Raw genomic sequence first — 24,614 nt, 5'->3', positions numbered from 1 at the left:
CTGGGTAGCTGCCAAAAATGATGGAGTACAGTATAGTTTACTTATTTCTTTTTAATGGCTTCAACATTCCACCTGAAAAATGGGTCCTGGAGCTACATAAATGGGGATAAAAATTAAGCGACAGTTGCCATTTGTCACTACAGAAGCTGATCACACACATTGCTCATACAATCACGCAGAGCGCGGCTGATCCTTGGCTTCCCCTGTTAGAAGAGAGCAAAGAGGTGCTGCAGAATAAACATTTTAATTTTAAGTATAACGTAGTATAAAAGCATGTTATTATATACCAGTACGAACATCTTTGTTTAATAAAGTATGATGGAGCTTTGCATTTTGCTTTCCACCCTTAACATCACCTTAACACATTTCAGTTATGGGCTGTTGCCTGACCATTAGCCTTTTCAGAAGGCACCAAAATAGTTTCTCAAGCTTAATGCCATTCTGTGGCTTTACCGTGTCGCTCCTCTCAACCCTCTTTTCTTGTGGTCAGCAGGGGGCAATTCCACTTTTAGAAGAGAACAAGCATTTTTGAAACAGAACAGAACACCACTGTTGTTATACCAACATCAGTAACAACCTGAAACCCTCGCCTGGGCAAGCTCTGCCAAGCACGCGGCAGCAGGAAGGTGCCCTGAGCCACGGTGGCCCCCACGCTCAACATGGGGCGTAGGAAGTTTGTCCTCTTCCTTCCTTCCCTGACCTCGGGGCAATGCCAGAAAATCGGAAGAGAGTCTTTTCTTTTTCCTGCCAAATGGATTCCCAGAGACTTGCACAAGGCCAGCCTCGTTATCCAAAGATGGGATTTAAGGCTTTCATCCCCATCACTTGAGCCCACCTTTAAATAAGACCCGCCACCAAGGAAGGTACTTTAACACCATTTAAGATGTAAACAAGTGTTCAGGGAACTGGAGTAGAGGGGAGAAAATGCACCAGTTCTTATTTACAGATTTCCCTCATTTCTGCAGATTTCCCTGTGCTATGAAGCCACATTTTCTTTCCGTTCCCATACAAAAACGCCAGCAACAGCTCTCCACTGGGAAGTTATGCCTTTATCTTTTCATTCGCTTCTGTGTGCGCTCTCAAAGGAGGCAAGGAAGTATGATAAATACTTACTAGTTGGTTTTTTTTTTCCCAGTCACAAAGCATCCCAAAATAAACACGAGAAGGCTCTGAACCACAAAATATTCTTAAGTACTTGACACCAAGTTCCCTCTAAGAACTACACAGATTGCACATTCACAGAATACTGCAATTCTTCGCACATTTTCGAGGCCGTATTTCCGCAAGTTTGCACAGTTTCTTCCAAAATATTGTGCAAAACATTATACCACTGAAATACTAACTGCTTGGCTGGACACACAAGATTTGCTCATTTTCTCTTTTCAGCCCAAGTTTCAGGTGACATTCCTATGCAATTTTTTCATCCAAGCCAACAGTATAGTAAAATCATTTCTTAAATCCCCTAAAGAGATGGAATTATGATCCATTTCACACTGAGCATCAACTCTAGAAAACCTGTTCTAGGAGAGTCTACCAGACGCACAACTCTGTTGAAGGTCAGCTTAATTCTTCCGAATGCAACTATAAGAAGTCCAGCCTCACCGGGGGGAATCACATATATATATATATACACACACACATATACACACGCACACACAGGGGCAGAATCATATGTATACATACATATGTTTCCACCCCCAGGTTACTCCTGTTTCAAAGGAGCTCCGTCTTCAACCCAGACGAACCCCGGGTAGCACTGAGGCCGAAGCTGTGACCTGTGTTCGGTAGACGACGGCCAATTAGTAAGACCAAACAGCAACGTCTATACAGTCTGTAAACTCGCTGGTCAGGCTCGAGCTAGAAGCAGAGATAAGAACTTTCAGCATTCGAAGAGACAGTCACCAGAGCAGCCGGGCAGGAGCATCTTGGATGAAGGCTGCGGCACCAGCGCCTGCCCAACGGCATGGAAGAACCTACGGAGGAGCAATTGCTGTGCACGTACCGACAGGCACGTCACAAATGGAACTTCAAGCTTCGCTGTGGGGAACCCACTCATGAGGTTGAAAGCCCAGAAACCCTTCGTTAGCTTTGTTAGCTGCGCTGCTCGCATAATGACTTGTTTTGGCAGTGAGTCCGCGGCCAGAAGATGCTGCTCAGCCACGGTGGCGAGTGCTGGTGCCTAGAGCGAGAGCATTTCACTGAAACCAGTCCCCAGTTGGAGCTACCGGACTGCTGACACAGGTGGCAGGCGCTGTCAGACACCGTGCATCAGCAGCACCAGTCTGCGCGCAGTTATGACCACAGGGCTATTTTGTTTTTATGTACAGAGGTTTACTACCACCTTATAAAAGAAGGATTTCCAGAAGGCAAATGGACTGATGTCTCAAAATAGAGTGTTTACATTAACGCTTGGCAAGCAAAGCCCTGCAAACATAGATGAATAGGGATAAGCCATAAAAACACCACGGACATTTACTTGCTGGAATAGTAGCTTGTAATCCAATTTCAAGTCCTCCTGCCAAGTGTTACACACAGCATCTTTGTGTATGACGATTTCAGCCCTCGTCCCCCACCGCCCCTCAGCGAAGATTAGCCAACAAGAAGAAACAGCAATTCAGAAAGAACGCTCCATTTAAAAAGCCATTTCAATGGGAAGTTATGATCTGGGTATATCGGAACCCACTGCCCTTCCATTTGCGGAAACATTAAAAGATCAGGAAAGGGCAATAAATACTGCCTGAGCAGCAAACAGGGATGCCGGAGTAAGGGCGGAAAAACAAACCTTTCCGCACCTTTCTGCTGTTAATGGAGAACAAATGGGCTTTCCCTCTGTTTGAAGGGCTCACTAGAGCCCTGCTGATGGAATTACTGCTTTGTAATTAAACCTGCCTGCTCGTCTCACGCACGGTACACCAAGAGCAAAGTTGAACATGGCAGGATAACGCCAGATGAACACCCAACCCTCTCCCACCGCAGCTCCGACCGCTGTTTGACAGACGCGGTCAGTTAGCAGGATGTGTGCCGGGGCCAGCAGGCCAGCCCCACGCTGCGCTGCCACGAGACCGGCAGCAAGGGCGACCCAGCTCCAAGCGCTGGCTTCATTCTAGAGACTTTCCACATGTTTGAAAACTGTTTTCGTGGCCCTGATTATGCTGGATTTTGGTGTTTTTAATGCGTGAAGCTATATTTTTAAAGCTTCTAATTTCTTCTGATGCATGGGAAGAATTCTTCTTTCATTTGATTTTAGTTTGACACAACACAGGAAAGATCCATAATTCCGTTAATCACTCATCACATAAACAAAGAAACCTCTTGAGAACCAGAGAGCAACACGTACATGTATTTGCAATGCATAAGAGGATATTTTTTTTTTTAATGGTAACAATGCAATCTATTCAGTGCGAAGAGTCTGTGAGGCCAATTAAATACTTTGGGTTCCATAATTATAATTGCAGTAATTAATAGAAAGGAGCATTACAGCTTGCACAATGCAGTTCCTACTCAATTCAATGATTCAGTTCTTGTCTGCTTTCAACTAACCTTTTGTGTCTCTTCGTATCAGATCTTGCAGATTACTTTGAGTATAATAAAAATATCCCCAAATATCCCAGGTAATGTAATACATTAAGCATCCTTTGATTATGCCTACATGCAATCTAAAGAAGGGATTATGCACTAAATGGATAGCGTTTGTATTTATTAATTTTAGACATTAATGAAAGTTTAGAGGGGCTCAGGTCATCTTCTAAACACCCTGGCAAGCCCACGACGACAGGAGAAAGCTGAAACCTGCTCTCCTGGGATTTTTTGGAGGCTTTCTCCCCCTTTTAAAGATGCTCTTCATGATCACCCCTCACCTGGGAAAGCAATTTTAGTGAAGGACTCCTCTACCTCATCTCCTTCCTGCAGAAATCAGCCTTAGGACAATACAAGAGTCACTCCCAAAGAAGTTAACCCAAACCTGCTCCCTTTCCCCTTCAAAGGGTAAGACGTACCTTTTGGGTCAGTTTGGCTTTTTTTGTCAAATATTCTTATGGCTCCCCTAATCCTGATGCCTATCTTCTGCTGCGTTCAATATATTTTGAGAATGAATCACCTTACGGGAATCCCTTACCTTCTGAGTACTTCCAAATACACCAGAGCTGAGGCAGATTCAACCCCCCACCCCAGAGAACTATCATCTTTGCTAAACCTTCCCCATGGTCTCTCATAGCCAAGATGTAGCATCTGGCATACAAATGTGTTTTTATATCCTCTGACAGCCCCCACCCCTACCACCATAATTCCCCAACAGCTGGCCCACAGGTGTCAGAAAGGAGTCAAGAATCACAGAAACACCAAGGCAGCTAGCTTCATCCCGTCCCTTTTTACACCATTACTCTATCCTCAGGTTTGGTAGGGAACATCCTCCTCCAACATTAGCCATGATTTTGCTGATCTGGAAGAGACCAGCAAGCAGAAGGCTCAGCAAACCCGACTGCTGCGTTGCGCTAGGCTCTGCGCAACGCACATGGTGCAAAAGTCACTGACACGCAAAACTATCTGGGAAACAGGAGGACAGAAGGGAAACAGAAGCAAAGACCGTCAGTGTTTGTGACATCAATACAAAGGAGGTCTGGATAGCCAGCCGCCCCTCTGCCCGTGCTGCTTTCCGGACACGCAACTGCGCCATCCACGTGCACGGTAAATACACTGAAAACATGAGACACGAGCCTCAGACTTTGGAACTACAGCAATACAGACCGCGCAGGGAGCACAGGAGCTTGTTTCTGACGGTATGGTGGTTTTAAACCCAGCTGAAAAGCCGCACTGATGCGCACACAACGAGCGAGGCTCCGACGCGCCTCCTGCGCCTCTGAAGGAACTGCGACTTCGAGCCACCCACAGCGCACCGCTGCCCTGTCTCCAAGATTTAAAGACTGCTGACCAAGGCTATAGACAAGCTTTTCCTTTACACTGTACCAATTAGCAAAGTCAAATATCTCACCCATTAGTCTTGTTTCAGTGAACACCGTGCTCCCTAAGCAGGCCAGGCGGCTCCAACTAGAGAGACTCGATGGCAGAGTGGCACAACAAAGCTGGAAGAGATATTTAAGTTTCTCTGTTTTACTTTAAAAATATATTCATCCAGCTGCAATTTACTGAAAAGGATTGCTTCCCCACTCCCCCCGACGGCCATGAATCTCTTTAGAGAGAACATTACATTACACCCATAATAGGTTTATGCAACATAGCACATATTTGATATGTTAGTCATGTCTCCAAAGCATTCTCTCCTTCATTTCTTAAGCCTCGGAGAAGCTCATTTTCCCTGAAAGAGAAAAGGGTTAACGCTGGGCCAGAGCTGCACATGCACTAATTCCCCCATTTGTCTTGAGGAAATGAAAACAAGAGATTTAAGTAAATCCAGTTTTATGAATTCAAAACTTCAGACACTACTCGCACGACAGCGAAGCAACATCCCTCAGAGATTCACAGAGAAAAGGAAAAATTAATTTTCTTGATGGAAGGCCCAAAAAAGGCAGATCCTAATCTGGGCGAGTACAAAAATCTCCCCCTATCCGCAACAAATGGGACCTGGAGCACCAGGCGCTACAGTGATTTATTACAAACCTGAGGAGACATCCAAATCCACCTCCTTCCTCAGGATTAAAACCGGAATGCTTTCGGACTGTCACTGCTCATTAGAATCTACTCGATCTGATCACCTTTCCCAACAAAAGCCCGGCACATCGCGGCAAAAATAAATACTCTCGCTGGCCCTCGCACAGAATTTCTACTTTCTTTTCTGACTCCTACGGATCAACGTTGCACACGCAGGGCGGCACACACCGTTTCGGCAGCAACTCGGGCTGCAACAGGGAGCTTCATCCCCAGCTCAGCCAGGGCCGCTCCACACAGCTGCAGCCAGCCACCCCCCAGAGACACAGCTCACAGAATCAGAAAACCTTCCGAAATCGCTGCCTCCCTCCAGAACTTCAGAAAACTCAACTGGGCATCACGTCAACCTGAGCACACCTTCCAATCACCTCCAGTTACAAATGCTTTTATTTCTCTCTGGCATTTTTCAGAAAAAGGCTGATGAAAAGAGGCTTCCCCAAATGGAACTCTAATTTCTCAGCTTCCATGATTCTAACAAACGCAGCTCGTAGAATCAGCCATCCAGAATTTAACGAGACTTACCAGGAGCCGCACGCAGTGGTGTATTTGCCTGTAACTAACACAGGCCCATAAAAACTCCAGCGCTGCCACAATCTGGTCCAAGAGCGCGCGCACGGCCACGTTAGTTGACATTTCCTGTTGACTGAATTAGAGCATCTTTTAATGAGGCTCACTTCAAAATCATTTTAAATCCATTTGCTCATGTCAACATCAATGTATTTGGCATTATCTACCAATTAGTAAACCAGAAAGTATTCTTTAGATAATCTAAAAATCTCAGTAAAATATTCAACGTGTCATTCATTTACTACAAACTGCCCTATAAAAACAAATTACTGGAACCAGCTGTCACCAAGCAACAAGTGTCTAAGGACAGAGTGCTTTTTAAACCTAGGGCTTTCCAGAACGTGTCTAAGGTGTTAGTGTCAATACCGATGTCACGTCTTCACCTCCTGCAGGAATCGGTCATATCAAATGCTGTCCGTATCCCAGCGGAGCAGGTGAAGCAATTACAGGCTTTTACACCACCAGGAGGACGCAGAGCGTTCTGCCCTGGACCACAGAAGGACATCCTGATGGTCAGAGGACAGAGCTGGGAAGGGGTTCTCCCTTCTGTGGGATCCAGCACCTGGGCTTTCCCTTTCTGGCTCCCCAGAAGCAACCCAGTGCTGAGAACACAGCATGGTGGAGAGGCTCACAACCCGAATCGAGCATCTTCACAGGCATCCAGGTAGGGAAGCCTTGCCTGCCATTCTAGGCTTATTTGAGACTGACAGATTAAGTGATGGAAAGGTATTTTCCACTAGATCAGGTTGGCAGGGATATGGAACGGCTCTCTACCTCCAAGCCAAACGCAGCAAGCCGGTGCCAGGGCTGCAGCTCAGGTAGGGCACGTCGCCAGCCCCGCACCCGCCCACCCCTGCTCGAGAAGCATTTCTAACCCAGCAAAAGCCACCCAGCCGCAGCCTCCAGGCAAGCTCATCCAATGCTGGTACAGCCCGCAGAGTCAGCAGGGTGAAGACTGATCCCCTGCCACAGCATCACCCACCTCCGTTGGCAGGACCACCCCCAGACAGCCCAACCCCACCAGCTCCCTGCCAGCAGCAGGGCCACAAGCAGAAGAAAAAGGAGGACCCTGCACACCTTTGCAAAAACATGGCAAAACCATATTGCTTTTTTACTCACTAGACACAAAAAAAACCCCAAGAAACCAACACTGGTTTTCCCTAAGTTCAGCAGCAAAGGAAGGGTGGGTTGGAGGGTGGCTGTTTGTTTTTTTTTTAATCTCTGGAGTGTGGCAGAGCAGTAAATCTTACATTATGCTCTGAAGAGTGTCAGCTCTGGGCTTCATTTTGGTCTCAGATTAGACTCCTGAAGCAATGAATCTTCCATCACAGAGGCCATTACCAACACAGTTTTCCCTCATTTTGGACTGCTTTACCCCTGATTGTATTATCAAACTTAGCTTCAACCTTCCCTTGGCTGCAAGGGGGCTCAGCAGACCCATAGGCTTTTCAGATATTCATCGACCAGAGAAGCCAAAAGCTCAAAAAGCAGGAGCTGCTACGGCAAGGCAGGCTGTCCTACACCACCACCGCTGCCGGACGCTGCGCCGCAGCGCTCTACTTTTTAGCCAAGTTCCTTATCAGTATCATTTGCCCCCTTACTAATCAATTTGACAAAACTCTCAGATTTAAATTACGCTGTCCTTTGATATTCTTCCACTTAATATCCCTGAATCCCTCCAGAATCTCACCCATGCGTTTGACAGGACCACCCTGAAGACAACACGGCATCGGGGCCGTCCTTGAGTCATGATGCTGGTGCCACAACCCAAACCGTGCCCGGCCGGAGGGCTCAGGGGGATGCAGGCGGTGCAGCCAACACAGCAGCCCAAAGCCCAAGTCCCTTCTGTCCCAATTAGCATTCTGCCATCAGGTGCAGACTAAGAAGCTGGCAGGAAAGCTGAATGACTCCTACAAGGAATGAATCTTGCAGCAAGGGTCATAGCTCAAGAACGCTTTGCTATTTGCCTTAGATTCAGGTTGATTAAGCCAGCCACAGCAATGTGCCACAGCAAATTAATGCTGCAACAGCGCAAGAATTATGTAGTAACCAGAGGCGGGGCATGGACACAGGCTTGAAGCACGCTACAGTTGATGGGGAGAAAACCAGCCTTTTGGATCATATTAAAGTCCTACAATCCCAGTCGAGCCCAGGAGCAACAGCAGGAGATTTAAACGCGATATAACCAAAACTAGCGCTCAGCCACCGTGGTGAGTGGCTCCAGTGGTGGCACGAAGGGCAGCCCAGAGCTCCGGCGGGGTGGATGGGGGGTTCCCAAACCAGGGAACCTCCGGGGAGCAGAGAGACCTGCCAGGAGCCCTGCCACAAAACCACTTCCATACAGGGGAAAAAAAAAAAAAAAAAAAACAAAAAACCAAAACAAACCAACCAAAGAACCTCCATAGAAGACTCCCTTCTGATGGGAACAGAAAGCCCGATATGCCGACTAGACCCACGTCTTCGGGAAGCCTGCTGCCTCCCTGGGGCCCGGGTTCATGATGCGAGGAGAAAGCTTCCCACCCCGGTACGGCCCTCCATCCATTCATTCATCCATCCAATATTCATTTTTCAGGTCATTTTTCAGGTCAGCAGTGATGAAGTTGCAACGAGAGGTCTGAGGGCAATCAAGAACAACTTCAAGGGCCTTGGCACAACTGGTTCAGGGATCAGGAGCACAAGTTGCCTTTTCCTCTATCCCTCCAGCCACAGGGAACGATGAGGGAAGGAACAGGAGGAGCCAGCAGATCAACATCTGGCTCCATGCCTGGCAACCCTGGCAGAACTTTGCGGTTTTGGATCACGGGTTGATCTAAATGACAGCAGCCCTGCTGGCAACAGAGGGGGTCCACCTGCCTCAAAGGGGGAAAGGGATCTTTGTGTAGGAGTTCACAGGGCTCATCAAAAGAGCTTTAAGCCAGATTTGAAGGGAGAAAGGGATAAAACCAGGCTCGCTGGAGAGAAGCCCCAGGGTGGCACACCATTGTTTGAGGGAGCGAGGTCCTTTGGCCTGTCACCTCGGTGGAGGTACGGGATCGAGATCCATGGGGCAGCAAAGACACAAGGGTTATTGATGTGTTAGAAACCACAGAAGCGCCCGAGAACGGTCACGTAGGAAAAAGTGGTGGGAGCAATAGCCCAACTGAAGGGCATCTGCAGCAACGCACACAGCATGGGCAACGTGCAGGGGGAGCTGGCTGCCACCACGCAGCAGGAAAACTACAGCACAGTCACCATCACGGAAACACGGTGGGATGACTGGTGGGATGGATGGCAGTAAATTCTTCAGGAGGGAAAAACAAGGAAGGAGAGGCAGCAGGGTAGCTCGGTATGTCAGGGAGGGAACTGATTGTCTACAGCTTAATGATGGTAATAACCGGGGTTGAGCATTTATGGTAAGAAACGGGGCAGAGTCCAACAAAGCAGGTATCGCGGTGGGAGGCTGTTGTGGTCTGGCTGAGGAGATGGAGTGCACCCTCAGTAAGTTTGCAGATGACACCAAGTTGGGTGGAACTGTTGGTCCACTTGAGAGCAGGAAGGCTCTGCAGAGGGAGCTGGGCAGGCTGGATCAGTGGCCCAAGGCCAACTGTACGAGGCTCAACGAGGCTCAGTGCCAGGTCCTGAAAAATTTCTTCACTGAAAGGGCTGTCAAGCACTGGACCAGGCCGCTGAGGGAAGTGATGGTGTCACCATCCCTGGAGGCATTTAACAGATGTGTAGATGTGGCACTTAGCACTACAGGTTAGTGGTGGGCTTGGCCGTGCTGGGTTAACAGTTAGACTCTGATCTTAAAGGTCTTTTCAAAACCAAAACATTTTTTGATTCTAAATTACTGTATGCAAATAATGACAATTTAAAAGCATTTATAAAATTCAAGTAAAATAGTCCATGAATATTGAAAAATGCTTAAGTGCCAAGTTAAATGACAATTTTCAAAACACACTAAGGAAATCTGATCGTAACAAACCAGTCCCATGAAATATCGTATCTATCATCAACTTTTTAATTACCAATTGATCAACATGTAGACAGCGTAATAGCTTTCAGCTTTTAATTACTGAACTATCAAAATTCCAACCAAAAAAGGAACCTCCAGAGATGAAACTGTAATGCTTGATTATTCATTGCTACATAATGAATGATTTGTTTTTAAACAAGATGTCAAGTTCCTCATGTAATCCATCTGGATGTGTGACTCTGCAAAGCTTACACTGCCCATACTAAGTACTCAGGACTCCTATTTTCCCTTTTCTCCTGACCCCACAAGTGAAGAACTTTTTTTGTTGTTTCCCCCCCACACCCCCACCCTTAAGGCAAGACAGTCCTGAATCGAGGGGCTGAAAGGCAAACCAACTGCCAAACTCCGCTACGGATCCAGACAAGCCCCTCCATCTCGGACCAAAGGGACAGGTTTTGCCTGGGAGGGAAAAGATATTCCTTCCAACTTGTCTGTACTCCCAAGGAAACAGCTCTAAACTGAAAAATGCATCCACCGAGCAGTGGGCACGGAAGCGCTGCTTCTCACTTCACACGTACAGTGCTGTTAAGAAAAAACAGTGCCGTGAGAACTGGGATGCAGCTCCCAGGTTTTCTTCACACGGCCTAAGCTGTAGCGAGATACACAAGACTTAAGCGTTAGTATTACAGAGAAGAGCACACCGGGGCAGGGAGAGATTTTTAGCTATGCTCTAAATTCAGCATCGAGCACATTATGAGCAGCTACCAGACCAACGGCACCTCCAGCCATCGCCATGAGGCAGCTTACAGACTGCAAACTGCTCAGGAGCCTGCAAAGTGCAAGTCACTGCCCTGAGGTCCAGGGTTTCCATCCCCTGGCAATGCAAACCCACGCCAGGCACATCCCCGCCTGGAATCCAGGCCCTGCTCCCAGCACCAGCAAGCTTGGGAAGGGGGTCCCCAGCTGTGCAAACCAGTCACACCACTACATTCTCTCCACACACAACATGACCTGCTCCTCCCTCCCTGCATGTTTTTTAACAAAATAACCATTACCACCCTAAATTACACCTCCCAAATTTTCATTCCCGTTGGTCAAACGCACAAGAAACAAAAGATTTTCAGCAATGTGAAGACATGACTTAAGGCTGCAGAGAGCCCTCTGCAATCCACACCCCCTAGAGAGGATTTTGCTAAATCCAGGCTTTTTGCATCTGGAGAGACATTTCCCAGAAATATCCGTTTGCAAATGCAAGGGATCTAGGTAGGTATGCAAAGCATTCTGGAAGTAATACTGTTGAAAACTGCAGTTCAAGCAGAGCATATTAGTCAGTTAAAAAGAAACTACCAGCAAATAACGCATTTGTTCCTTCAACCCCAGTGCAACAATTAACATCATTCATCCCAAGCCCCCTGTCCACAACCCTGCAGATGTCTCCTGTGCGCATCATCACCCAATAGCTATTCCACATAATGGCATCTGTTCCCACCAAACAAAAAAAAAAAAAAAAAAAAAACCAAAAACAACCCAAAAGAACAACCCAAAACCAAACCAAAAAAAACCCAAGAACCTTTTGTTTTTCCTTTGTTACAGCCTGGGAACCTCAGCTGTTGCCAGACAATACTCGACATCGCTTCCCCAATAAATTCACCCGCTCCAGCCACATCTAGGGTTTGATTTCTACACGGAAAGCACAAGCTCATTTCACGCACTTCCCTTGGGAAGCTGCTAGTACGCATAGCTTGTACAGATTTTCACATAAGAAATTCAGTAATCAGTCCAGTAGCTGTAAGCACTTATGACAACAATATCTATCAACACTTACCATATTTACAACTAAATCATGTAAATACAAGTCAGCTCTCCTCTGCATGCTGATAATCCGGACAAATGAAGGCTGAAAAAAGCCACTCCAAGAGGAGACTAAACATACAAAAATCACACAGGGTGAGAAACTCATACTGACAGCACTCCAAAACTGCTGAGGGCAAGAAGAAACGGGGACAGCTCGCTGTGCCCTGGCCACTGAGCCCAAGGAAGCGCCCAGGGCTACCCCAACCAGCCCCACACAAGCTGCAATTCCCACCCAACGCTTCCTCAGAGCCCAGCGTCTCTTCCACAGGACCCCTATGTTTTCCACAAAAACAGGGACAAGTTGCTTCAATACCAGCCCAGAGTTCTTCCCTCTATCTGCCTTCCAATTCCTTCTAAATCCTAGGAACCCATTTAAAACAAAAAGATACAATTTCAGGGGTGTTCTTCTCCCCACTCCTCCACCAGGACTTACCATTTTATTATGCTTATTAAACTGACAAAAAATTACTCTTTAGCTGCTACATCCAAACTTCTATGGAGGTTTGGGCAAATGATTTCCTAGATGTTTATAAATCAGCTGAGCAAGGAAAAGTTATTCTGTAAGTAAGCTGAATTTTTGGCACAACAAAAATACCAAGTTATTAAAACTTTCACATTGTTTTGGATTGCATCTCTAACAGACCCCAGCTTCTTCGACTGCTACAAAGACATTTTATTTAAAGCAAAGAAGAGCTGCGCCTCCGAAGGTTTCCCCAGTGGATTCAGTGACAGTTTGCAGCGCGAGGTTTGTTCTTTGGGCAGTGAAATCCAGGAGAAGCGGGGAGCAATCCACACCATTTTTCACCAACATCCCCTCGTCTGTGCACACCCGCCAACATCTCCGTTAATCCTGGCGCAAAATCCTTTCATCCCGACCCGGGGAGAATACCCACTCGATGGACCAGCCCGCTAGGCTCTCCCCAGCAAGGCAGGCAGATGACCAGGCTTAAAATAGCTTAGTAATCCTTATTTATTTACTGCAGGATAATTCAAGCTGCTCCCTACTTTAGGATGGGATTTGTACATAACAACGGGGAGAGGACGACGGGAGGAATAGGTACCACTTGTTTAGCCCACGACATCACAGACCCCAGCCCTGCCAGCCCCCCTCCTCCCTGGCAGCCCCCTCTGAGCAGCCCTGGCCATCATGGGAAACTGAGGCAGAGCCACGTCACAGACCGTTCAAAGGGGCAGCTACCACCGCTGTGACATTTCCTACTGAAAATCTACACGGTGTAGCAACACCCAGAAGATAACACTCCAGTTTAAGGCCCATTATTTGCACATACCACAGGCTTCTTTGAACTGCTCCCGATGTCCTACCCTCTGGATGCGCAACGCTGTCCTACCGACACCACCTCACTGCACATGGCCGTGCCGTCCCTGAGGGTTAATTCCAGGAGGTAATTCCAGGTTGATTCCAGATAAAAACACCAGGTTCCCATCCCCACCACCCATGGGCAGCTGCCTTCAGTCTCTTCTCCTGCCTGGGCAGCCTCATACATAAACCCAAAGAAGTGAGATTTCTGAGGGGTGGGAAGGAGAAGAAATGGTGGCTTCTTAATACAACAGATAGCCCACAAGATATTCCTTGCAAGGAATTTAATAAGAAAAAAAAAAAAAAATTCGTTCCATAGGCAGCGCTGAAATCACATTTAGGGGAGCTCTCACTTAAAGACAGCCTCCCCCATCTCAAACAGGAATGAGATCAGTAGACCTATCAGACCTCAACACGAATTAAAAAAATACAACCCACCACCACAAAAAAAAAAAAAGAAAGAAAAAAGAGCTTTATGTGACATATTGTGCGCACCTTCCAGAGCTGCATTCTTCATACATCACGTTGTGTTAACATACTTCAAAATCTGAGATCCAATTTACCAAAGAGAGCCCGGAGGAGCAAGTCATCCTATAATCGTGCATCTGAAATTCTCCCAGAGTGATTTAAGAGCTACATCATTGGGTTTGCTATAAAGGCTCTGTTTACAAGGCTCTATATATTCCTATATAGCAATAAATGATTTGCCTCCAAGTGTTTTCTTTATTTCTTGTCAACAAGTTTCTCCCTTTTTCCCTGAAGATGTCCGAGGGGAACAGTGTTAATCTCCTAGCTATCCCACTTTAATCTTTGCTCTTACCGAGAAACGACGCAACCGCACTTCACATGCTGAAGCAGCAATACCTGGCAGTTATGGATTCAGGGAGGTTGATTAAACGTGTACGTTCTGTTGAAGATTATATGGAATGATTGAGCGTATAAGACCTTTAAATCGAACAAGAAACCGTTGATGTGGACAGAGCTCCAAAACCTCCACGCAGGACTCACTTCCAATAGTTCTGCCTGCTAGGTTAAGAAGCAATGCCTCCCTCGGAGCTGCTTCCAGACCAGAAGCTGGGCAAGGAGGGGGAAGAACGGTCCTTAACGACAGCAAACGCAGTCGTGTGTTGTGACCCGACAGAAACACTCTCCTAATGACGCAGCACAAGCCCTCGTTTCAAGCAGTTGGTAAACTGGCAGAAAATGAAGGTCAGACGTGAGAAGTGACGTGAGAACGGAGAAATCACACTCGGTTCCTACACACCGAGAGGAACCTTCTGCACCCATGTTCCAACAGTAGCTAGGGACAGGAAGCAGGAGCAGGTGAAATGGGTCCTGTCTGATGCCTACCACACGTCACTGTGCACGTCTGACAGGGACAGGGATGGCAGGCTGCCTGCCACAGCCCCCTGCTCCGGGCAGGGACCCAGCTGTCTGCCCCTCCTTCACCCAGGAGCAGCGATGACGGTTCACAAAGCAACCACGAAACACCACCTGGCTCGGCAGGGAGCCTTGCTACAGCAAACAACACCCCCTGCTCAACTGCAAATCAAATGCTCCTGCACATCAATTTAATTTGAGGCCTCATCGGCCGGTATGCGCCAGGGAACCGTGTGTGGTTTCTCCGGAGACTGCACAGCATGGTAAAAAACAAGGGTGGCAAAAAAATTAATCTGCCTGGAGAGCTGGAGTTGCTGTCAAGCCAACTTACATTCTCCCCAGCATCATGAAAGCGCTTCGCATGGCAAGCAGGGATTTCGCTTTGTTTCATTCCTGCTGTACCCATCCTGAAAAAGCAGGCTTTCTCCGAGCAGCCCTAACGAACCCAAACCATCCTCCAGAAGCTCCATTTGAGAAAGCCGATGCTCATGTGAGGACAAGCATTCAGGGCTTTGGTGTTTGTCCACCAGCTTTCCACCTCAGGCCATGAAGCCCAGCCAGACCATCATCAGGAAACAATAACGAAGACCGGGGTCGCTCAGGATGCCGGCACCGAGCAACGTTACCGAGTTACCCATCAGCCTTCCCCCGAGTAAGTCAGGAAACGCAACCGAGGCAAGAACGCTTCTAAAGAGCTGCTGATACCTAAAGCAACGCAGCACACTTTGTTATGAGGAGCTCGTGCAGCGCATGGCAGTGCCTGTCCTCAAGTCAGCTACACTGAGCACTTCGCTTTGTGCAGACCAGGGAAAGCAGGAGAGGCACCCCCCTTAGGAGCTTCCTCGCTTCCACTGAGCTGCTAATGCCATAACCTACATCCACGCTGGCTGACGTGAATAAAGGTATCAATGAGGCAAGTAACGGGAGCACAAACAGCCAGCGCAAATCATGTTTCCAAGCCAAATAGCTTAGAACGTGAATGCAACCCAAGCTATAGCAACAGTCCTCCGAATGCAACTATTTCGGGTCTTCATTACAACGAAACCAATTAGAATTAGCTGGCCAACTTCATAACCTAACTCCATGGAGCGACACAGCGTTTCTGTCTTTGTCATGTACGCTTAAGTGACTTGGGTTTGTCCAGCACCAACCTCACCGCACCAATGGATTATCTGTGGCGTAACAAAAACCCTTACCTGAAGCGGTGTTGTAAAAGACCCGATTAGCATCTTTTCGAGCAGCGCTCCTGAAAGCAAGCCATCTTATCCGCAACGTCCAGCAAGGAGCTCAGCATCGCGTTCTGCTTTAGGAAAGCACAGAAAACAATACCCGCCGCTCTTCTGCGGACCTCGACCAATTGAGCTAATCCATGCAAAATGCCTGAGCAAACACAACTGTGTAACCAAAGGCGCTGCAGCTTTGCAACCGCACGGGTAAGCGAGTGTTCTGCTGCTATGGAGCACCACAAACACTAAGGACCGGGCTGGACACCCATGTGCCTCCAGCCAGCGTAAGGAGAGCAAGCCTTTGCAGTTGACCACAAACCAGACCCAGCAGCTTTCCCCACCATGTCTGACCCAGCCAGATTCCAACACCTTCCAATGGACAGAGGGCAGCTGTTGCCCCAAAGCTACCCTGTGCCACACCAGGGCAGCAGCAGGGGGAATGGCTTGCAGGAAAGTCACCGTGCTTTCTCAAGGTCACAGGTACACCAGCACATGGACCGCATCTCAGCGAAGGGCGACTGCAATACAAGGCATGAAGTGGGAGCGCACACCCTGCATTTAGTTAGGGACAAACATCCCTCTTCTCAGCCACAAAATAAGGGCCAGGAGGGTATGGGACGCCTTTATTTTTGTATATTAGCCCAGAGGCTCGCTCAGGCTGTACAAAGAAAGTTTGCTTTCTAGCCCAATTTTGGCAGAGCCCTACTTTACTGCAACTCTAGCTCCAAAGCTTAACATCACTAATATTTAAAGTGTTCTGCGAGGGAAGCTGCCAGGCAGCCTCATTTAAAAACAGAAAAGCGGCAACAAGCAGTTTCTCATGCTTGATCCGATTACTCTGATCTCTCTTTTGATGCTGCAGACTCAGACTCCTATTTCTATTACTGCACAGGGGGAGCAGGAGAGGGAGGGGAACATTGCTTCGCTGCTCTGTATTTCCTTCTTCCCTGTCAGACTTGGGAGAAGGGATTTGCACTGCTAAGCGCTGGAATAAAGCGGCAGAGGGGTCTGGGATGTACCCACCTCCCAGGTGGAGACGTCGTGCAGGCTGGCAGTACCAGGGGGCCCCATCCAGCCGTCGGTGATGGTGCCCACAGACCTCTTGCCACAGCTTGCCAAGCCCCAATTTGGCCTCATGCTGTCCATGAAAAGTTCATGCCTATAAATAGCATCACTGCACTAGCAAAAAGGTGCACTGCCGCATCAGGTTTTGAGGTATCTTGGGTCCAGGCTCACAAGAGCCATCACGTTCTAGACTGGCACTCGAGTGCAGCTTTGTGCATGGAAGACCACAGCTGCCAGAGCCCACCCCGGAGAAGACCGACTTGAGGGACCTGCCGATGGCTTGGGGAACACAGTGACATTTCCGTTCTGGAAGCAGACCTTTGAAGAGACTATAAATCAGATTCACCCACTGACTAACACTGCTAAAAAAGGACACAACAAGATCAGAGGCCCACTGGCAGCCGTAACCTGAACCCAGGGTTTGTACATCCCAGGCTCGCCAAGCCCAAGTGCACCTTTAGGAGCAATGCCGGCCCGGGGGGCAGCCCTGGCTCTGACAGCAACACGTGCATTTCCCCCCCCCCCCCCCTCCGCTCTGCAGGCAGAGACCACCGCTCAGCCAAGAGCTCCACAAGAGGCAACACAAGGACCACAGTTCTGCCGTCCCACTGAAGAATCCAGCCAGCAACGTAACTGCTGAGGGCAAACTTCACAGCTGGCCTTGGCGGAGACACTGAGTTTCTAATGCAACTATTTCTCACTGCCAAACACACACCTGGGTTTTAAAAAGCGCTCACCACTGCACACTGCGAAAAACCTCTTCTTTTTTCAACACTCAGACCTGACTGATGCTGCCACTGAGAAAGAGAGGGGGGGGACAAGACAGCCTTCGTTGCTCAGGCAGGACCCATTAAAAAGAAAAAATAAATAAATAAAAGGCAGTGCTACTTCAGAAAGAAAACCCATTGTGAACCTGCCAGAATGCAGCACCTACATGTGCAACTGTCGGCAAACGGACAACACCAAGAAGCTGCCAGCATTTCCAGTGACAGAAAACACACCCAAAAAACCCCAAAAACCAAAAACAAAACTGAAGAGATTTTTCAGTTCAGCTGCAGCCTACAAAAGTTTTATAGTTCTGAGTAAAGCAATGTGCTTAAGTATCACTTTGATCCTTCACACTGGCATCTTAATAGGGTCTCAAGTCTTCCAATAGATTCACTTTGAGAATTCAGTAAGGTCAGAATGTTTTTAATGCTCAAGTTTTTAAACCACATTAGAACACAATCAATTAAAACCACACCATAGGGTATAAATAGCACGCTGTCCCAACCCTACAAAGGGACACTGGCAACTTAAAATAACTGGGTGTGCAGGCAATCTAGTCAAGCATTTCAAACACAACAAGCAAGCCACCGACCACACGCAGCAGGCGAGCATGTGGTGGGAGTTCAGCACCAACTACAAGAACCGTCGCTGCTCCCCGGGTATTTCTGTCGCTCGCCAGAATACATTGGAACGGGTGAACAGGACAGACCTGAAAGTCGGGTTGTCAGGGGTCCCGTACAGCAGTTTGTGGGGCTCCCCACACCTAGCTCAGCGCCACACAGGGACTTAAGGAGAGAGCCTGATGTGCAACAGAGCAGGAAAATCAGCAAGTTCAACAGGCAACAAGCACACTAGGAAGCGGAAAAGATGGCAAGAAAGGCCAAGAGAAACCAGGCGGACACTAGTCAGATGCAGACAAGGGTCTCCAGAGCAGTCAGCCTGCGCCCACGCTACTTGCAGCTGGGGCTCTTTCTCCACTTGCAAATTAAAAAGCTGGAGCATCTAAAATCAGCCCATGGCTCAGCCACAAATGCCAGGTCATCTCAGAGCACTGTGGGCCAGCCACCACGCACCACTGATGTGTGCCCCAGCCGACAAGCTCCCCCGTGTTCCAATTACCCAAGTTTTTATTGAAGCCTCATGGTATTTTCCTTCAAAAAACGCCTGCCACACATGCAAAAAATACCCTTTTTCACCAGCACACTCCCCTTGAAGCCAAGCGCACCAAAGCACCCAAGCCCACGCTGGACAACCTTCAAAGCGTTCTGTGGTGGAGCTCCCCATTAACCACAACAGCAGCTACTAGCTGCAGCATGCAATTAAAACCCCAAGAAAGCAACTGATTTATGAAACTTAAACAAGCACATACCACTCATAATTACAACATTCCACCCAGGGTCTTCTCCTTCATTACACGTTTCCAAACAGAGTCTCTTTATTTAGCGCTGGTGGGTTTGCACCACCAGAGAACAGCGCACAGTATTCCCCAGAGAAACAAACACAAATTTGTTCCCACCCCTCCCGCAGCATCCAGTTTCTCAGAAAAGATACAGATTGCACATCCAGCTTTGCTTGTGCTCTTAAACCACTGCATAAAGTATTTACTTACTGGCCAGGTTCCAGCTACAGCAAACGCTGCAGACTCGCCGCCTGCGCTACACTCGTGGCCTCTGGGGTCTGCTAAAATCCCCGAACCACCGAAGGCAGCCTAACTTCTGGGATACAGGGAGCCCCTGCCTTCAAGACAGGAGCACTGCCAGGTGCTACCAAAACCCAGAAGAGGTAGAGGTTGTCCAAACCCCTTTTAAAAGTATGACAACAGTCCCTAGAAAAACATGCATTAAACAGAAAACATCCAGAAAAACCTGCCTGCATGCAATATCAGAAAGTGGTTTTTGTTTGAGCAAATACATTCTTAGGAGCATGTGCACGGTCCATTTAAACAGAGGGCATATCCAGGCTGAAGCAAGCCTTTTATTCCAGATGGCCTCGGGCAGACACAGGGTTAAGGAGCTGACCCATTTTCAGCCCAGCGATGGGGCAGAGACCACTGCGTGCCATTGCCCCACCGAACGAGCGTGTCTCCGGTTCTGGCACTGGCAGAGGTGGGCATGCCAAGCCACCGGGGCTTACCAAGTCAGAGCTGTTTGGTTACGAAGACACCCAGGAAAGACAGCGGAAGACAAAGACAACAGCAAGGCAGCATCAGCAAAGCAGCTGCTGATAAGGCCTGAGGGTCCCTGGAGGAGCGTAACTCTTCACTGGCCTCCTGCCCGCACAGCCGCCTTCACGAGGCCGACAACAGCCGCGGCCACCCAAGCCGATGAGCATCCTATCAGCCCGGGAACACGGACGGCACTCATACAGCCAAGGGAGCAGACAGCTGCCCCCTCCTCCACGCAGGACACGCGTGGAGCTGAGCCCTTCCCTCGTCTTCCCATCCTCAGGAGCCTCCTTGGCAGCGGTTTCCAAGCCAGATTGTCATGCTTATAAACCTGCGCTCAACTGCCTACATGCAAGACAAATGAGCCCAAGCTGCAACCCAGATGGATTACTTTATTTACCAGCCCCTTCCTTGCAACCTTCCTGCAGCGTTTGCATCGCATGCAGAATGCAACCATGGTTTTTCAGCACCAGAGCTCAGCCAAGCCTGAGCAAAGCTGCTGCAGATCAGCGGACGCGCCTTGCTTGCGTACAAAGGCTCCTTAGAAACTCACTCCATATTTACAAAGGAGCCCGGCTTAACGCTGCCTCGGTGGGAGCGCTCGCTGCCTTCACCAGGGTCCTCCTCTGGCCTGCCACGTACAGGGCTCGTTTGCTGTCGGCAGATACTGCTGTGACCGCCTCTTGTCCGGCACATTGCACCTTTGTGCCACGGCCAGGTTGCTGCTCCGTGCTGACGCTGCCTCAAAACGCTTCCCACAGCTTCAGCTGAAAAGTTATTGTTGCTAAACTGCCGTGCAACGTTGCTCTGCACCATCACAGATGCTGTGTTCCACCCCAGCGCCGACTGCCTCTCCGTACAAGCCAAAATCATTCCTCGACTCTCTCCCTACTGCACAGGGGCGTTATGAAGTTTAGTTGGCTGTACAGCATTGAGAGCAGGCAGAAAGGCGCCACGGAAACGCACAGATTCATCTCGAGTTACCAGCTTAATTTAAACCAAGTCCGAGTGTTGCCCTTCCCCGTTCCAACTGCCCCTGCTTAACACAGGCAGCAAAGCCATCAGGACACGCTCCGGATGACAGGATGCCATCATGGTGGTGACACGGCACTCGCACCGCCGAGCCTCAGGTAGCATCTGGCGCAGGAGGCGTGATGGCAGCACTCTGCAATCAGCACCAGACGTTACTGCCACCACAGTCGTGTTCTCTTCCAAGTCTATGGAAGCTAACAAATCGATAGCTTTCGGAAGGTAGGGGGAAACAGGGTGGAGGGTGAAAAAAGGAAAAACAAACGAAGAAAAAAAAAAAAGATTGGAGTTCTTCGGCCTTAAAGAAATTACGCCTAAAAGGCGTTAAAGCAGGAGGTCTCAGATTCAATCCTGCGACTCATGACAGAGCACCAAAATGGCAAAGCACTTCTCTTCTACTAGCAGCATCGCAACCTCAATTCACGTTGCACAGTGCCTTTCACCGCTGGAAAACCCCAACCATATAGGTCAGGCACAGCCATTTCAATTCCACATCCAGCCCTGCTTTTGTTTCTCTTCAGCTGCTTCGCTATTCTACATCACATCGTTGTGCCCGTTTGCTGGGCAGCGATTAAGAGGCTTACCCTATGGGAGGATCATACCAGCCTCGAGTTAAAAACTGCTCTTAAAAAACAGGATTCAAAACCCCAGTGAGGTATCGAGAGCCAGACAGCAAAACAAAGAGCCGCCGCGGCTGTCCTGCAACCAGGCTCGTGTTTTTAACGCGGGCGTCTCCGCGAGAGGGTCTCCAGGTCAAACCAGCGGGCAATTAGCTCCGCATCGAGCCCAACCAAGCGTACATGCCACAAAAAGCACCTTGTGAAAAAAAACATCTGAAAAGCTAAGAGGAGGAGGACGACGACGACGATGCATCAACTACATAAACATCTGGGCGTCTGCTGCTAGGCGCAGCAGAGTCGTGCTGAAGCGACGCGAGTGTTTCCCCGTCTTGCAGTGAAAAGAGCCGACACCGACGGCTTGTTTCCATCAATCCCGGCTGCCCTCGGCGGACGCACGGGCTGCAGAACGGCTGAATTCGGAGAACAGAGCCACCCTTCGGGTCTCGGGGAACAGGGCGCACGCACGCTCGAGAAACGGAACCGCTTCCACCGTGGAAAATGGGGCAGAAGCCCCCGGCCCCGTCGGGAGGATGCTGGTACCTCGGTGAACGGAGCCGAAAAGCACCGGCTTTTCCTCCCCATCCTACCAGCGAGGCCACTGGGGGAGACCGGGGGCAGCATGTACAACACGCCCGTGAATAAAGCTCTTTGTTCAGCCGAGCCGCCTGCGCCCCTCGCCCCCCTTTCCCCACCAGTTAAATCCAACCGCGGCTCAATGGGCCCCTTGTTCCTCCCGAAACGTCCCGGGCAGACAATGCCGCTGCTCCGGCGCGAGCCCCAAAGGAAGCCTTGTGCCTCTCCAGTGACACACTGTAAATATAAAGTGGCATTAAGGAGGAATATTTTATCACAGCCATCAGGCACAAGTGCAAGTCCCTCCTGCGGCTACTCGGCTCAGTGCAGGAGCGGTGCAGCGGCTGCCGCGCCGGGCAGGCCGCCGGCCACCGCGGGCTGGGCCAGGGGGGCACCGCCGGCACGGGGAGCCCCCCCGGCGGCGAGCCCCGGCCCCGGCGGGGCGGTCGCCTGCAAGCCCCCCCGGGGGTCACCGAGCTCGGCGCTACCGGCCGGGTCCCCGGGGCGGGACGAGGGGAGCGAAACGCGCCCGCAACTCGCACCGGCATCGCAACAGGTCCCCGCTCCCGCGGGCGGCGGTGGCGGCGCGGCGCCCCCTCCCCCCGTCGAGCACCGGGGGGGGCGCGCGCGGCAATTACTTTTTAATTGGGAGGCCGCTTGATGAGCCCGCGGGCAGCGGGGAGAAGCTGCTTCCATGGCAACCGGCTGCCCGCGCCGCCCCGACACGCGTGGCTGAGCCCGCGCCGGGGGTCCCCGCACGGGGGGGCCCTTCCCGCCGACGCTGCAGGGGCCAACACACCGCGACGCTCCGGGGTATGTGTGGGAAGGGGGGTCACCCGGGCGCCCCAGCGCCCCCCCTACGCGGCGCTCCCCCCCCCCGAAACAACCCCCGGCGGCGGTCCTCCCCCCCCAGACACACACACACACACACACACACACACACACGCACACGCACACGCACACGCACCCTGCCGGCGCCCCCCCGCGGGCGGGGCAGCCCAGGGCCAGCCGCGTCCTACCTCTGGGGATGATGGCGGCGGCGGAAAGCAGCAGCAGGAGGAGCGGGAGGAGGCCCGGGGCGCCGCCGCACGCCGCGGGGCCGCTGGGCTGGGCGCGACCCGCCATCTCCAGCACCTGCTTCGCTCTGCCCGCCGCGCCGGCACCTCGCCGCCGCGCGCGCCGCTAATGAGATGCGCGCACGTCACTGCGCCGGGGGGGCGGAGCCTCCGCCAGGCCACGCCCAGCGCCAGGGGCCGGGGGCAAAGTGCCGGGCGCGGCGCGGGGCGTAGGGGCGCGGCGCTGCGGGGGGCTGGCTCCCACCCCCGGGCCCACCCAGCCGGGCCCCGCCGCGGCGGAGCGAGGGGGATGGAGGGTCAGCGGGGAGGCGGCGTTCGGCAGGCGCGGGGCCCCGTGGCAGCGCTCCGACTCACAGAAAGGCAGGCTAGAACAATAAGTAAATTAAACAAAAAAACCCTAGAAAAAAAAAAGACGTGAACACTCCGCTCCCGCACCCCGAAAACCGCACGTTTCATATAGCTGCTCTAACCCGCGGCCACCTATCGCGACTCCTGGCGACTAGGCGACAGGCGGAGGGGCTGCGCGCACCAACCGCCCGGAGCCTTATCCCGCGCCAGCCCCCCCGCATCCTCCCTCCCAGGGTCCCTCCACCATCCTGCACACCCACCCCCCCCCCCAGCATCCTCCCTCGGGGTCCCTCCACCATCCTCCCTCCCGCCCTCCCCCCCCCCCCCCCCAGCATCCTCCCTCGGGGTCCCCCCTCCAGCACCCCGCACCCCCCGCCCCCCGGGCCGCTGGAGGCGGTGTTGAGCCTTCCCGGCTGCGGGGGCGCGGGGAGAGCGGACGGAGCCCGGCGACCCCCCCGCGGTGGGGGCACCGGCAGCTCATTAACCGCAGCCCGGCAAAAATCAACCTTTCTCGGCAGGTTTTTCATCCGTGCAACCGTTTTGACAGGGTTTAAATTGAGTAAATTAACAAGTAAACCGCAACCGCTCCCCCCACCTGCTACGCCCGCCTTAATGAATCGTGACTCGGTTTCACTCACCTGGGAACGGGCCCGATCCTGCCCCTCCCCCAGATCCCAGGAATACCACAGGCCAGCACAAGCGCTAGCAGAGTGAACGCAGAGGATGGCAAACATTTCTAACTTTATTAATTAGGTTATTCCAAGTTAACCTGAGGCAGGTGAGTTGTCAGTTTAACTTTATCACCCTGCCTTCTGCCGAGCCTGGAGTTAAAACCGCTCAGGGCAAGCGCTGAGTCACATTGTGGGCTTGGGAAGGGCTTTCACTCACCAGATTGCAAAACCAGGCAGGTTTCACAGCGCTGGATCACAAGAGAGCACCCAGCGTTGCTCCCTCAGCTCAGCTCGGATCCCAAAGCAAACCTTTCTGCCCCGCAGATGCGCCGGATGACT

General features: G+C 50.8%; 1 protein-coding gene across 9 annotated transcripts in view; it reads right to left on the bottom strand.

The window, feature by feature from the left end:
- Positions 1 to 23,364, bottom strand: part of CADM1 (cell adhesion molecule 1) — a 170,357-nt gene extending 146,993 nt beyond the window's left edge. For 3 of the 9 annotated variants that reach the window (XM_055819270.1, XM_055819271.1, XM_055819276.1), the window contains exon 1: positions 23,200 to 23,363. In XM_055819270.1, coding sequence (XP_055675245.1) covers positions 23,200 to 23,305 — 106 coding nt within the window. In that variant the 5' untranslated portion in view covers positions 23,306 to 23,363. Of the gene's footprint in view, positions 1 to 23,199 lie in introns of all 9 variants that reach the window. The other 6 variants (XM_055819273.1, XM_055819278.1, XM_055819279.1 and 3 more) reach the window with 3 other exon arrangements.
- Positions 23,365 to 24,614: the final 1,250 nt, after the last annotated feature.

This window comes from Falco peregrinus, chromosome 15, assembly GCF_023634155.1.
Source record: "Falco peregrinus isolate bFalPer1 chromosome 15, bFalPer1.pri, whole genome shotgun sequence".
In the NCBI taxonomy this organism is placed as follows: Eukaryota; Metazoa; Chordata; class Aves; order Falconiformes; family Falconidae; genus Falco; species Falco peregrinus.
The sequence above is the reverse complement of the archived record's forward strand: the minus strand, read 5'-3'. Positions and strand labels throughout refer to the sequence as shown.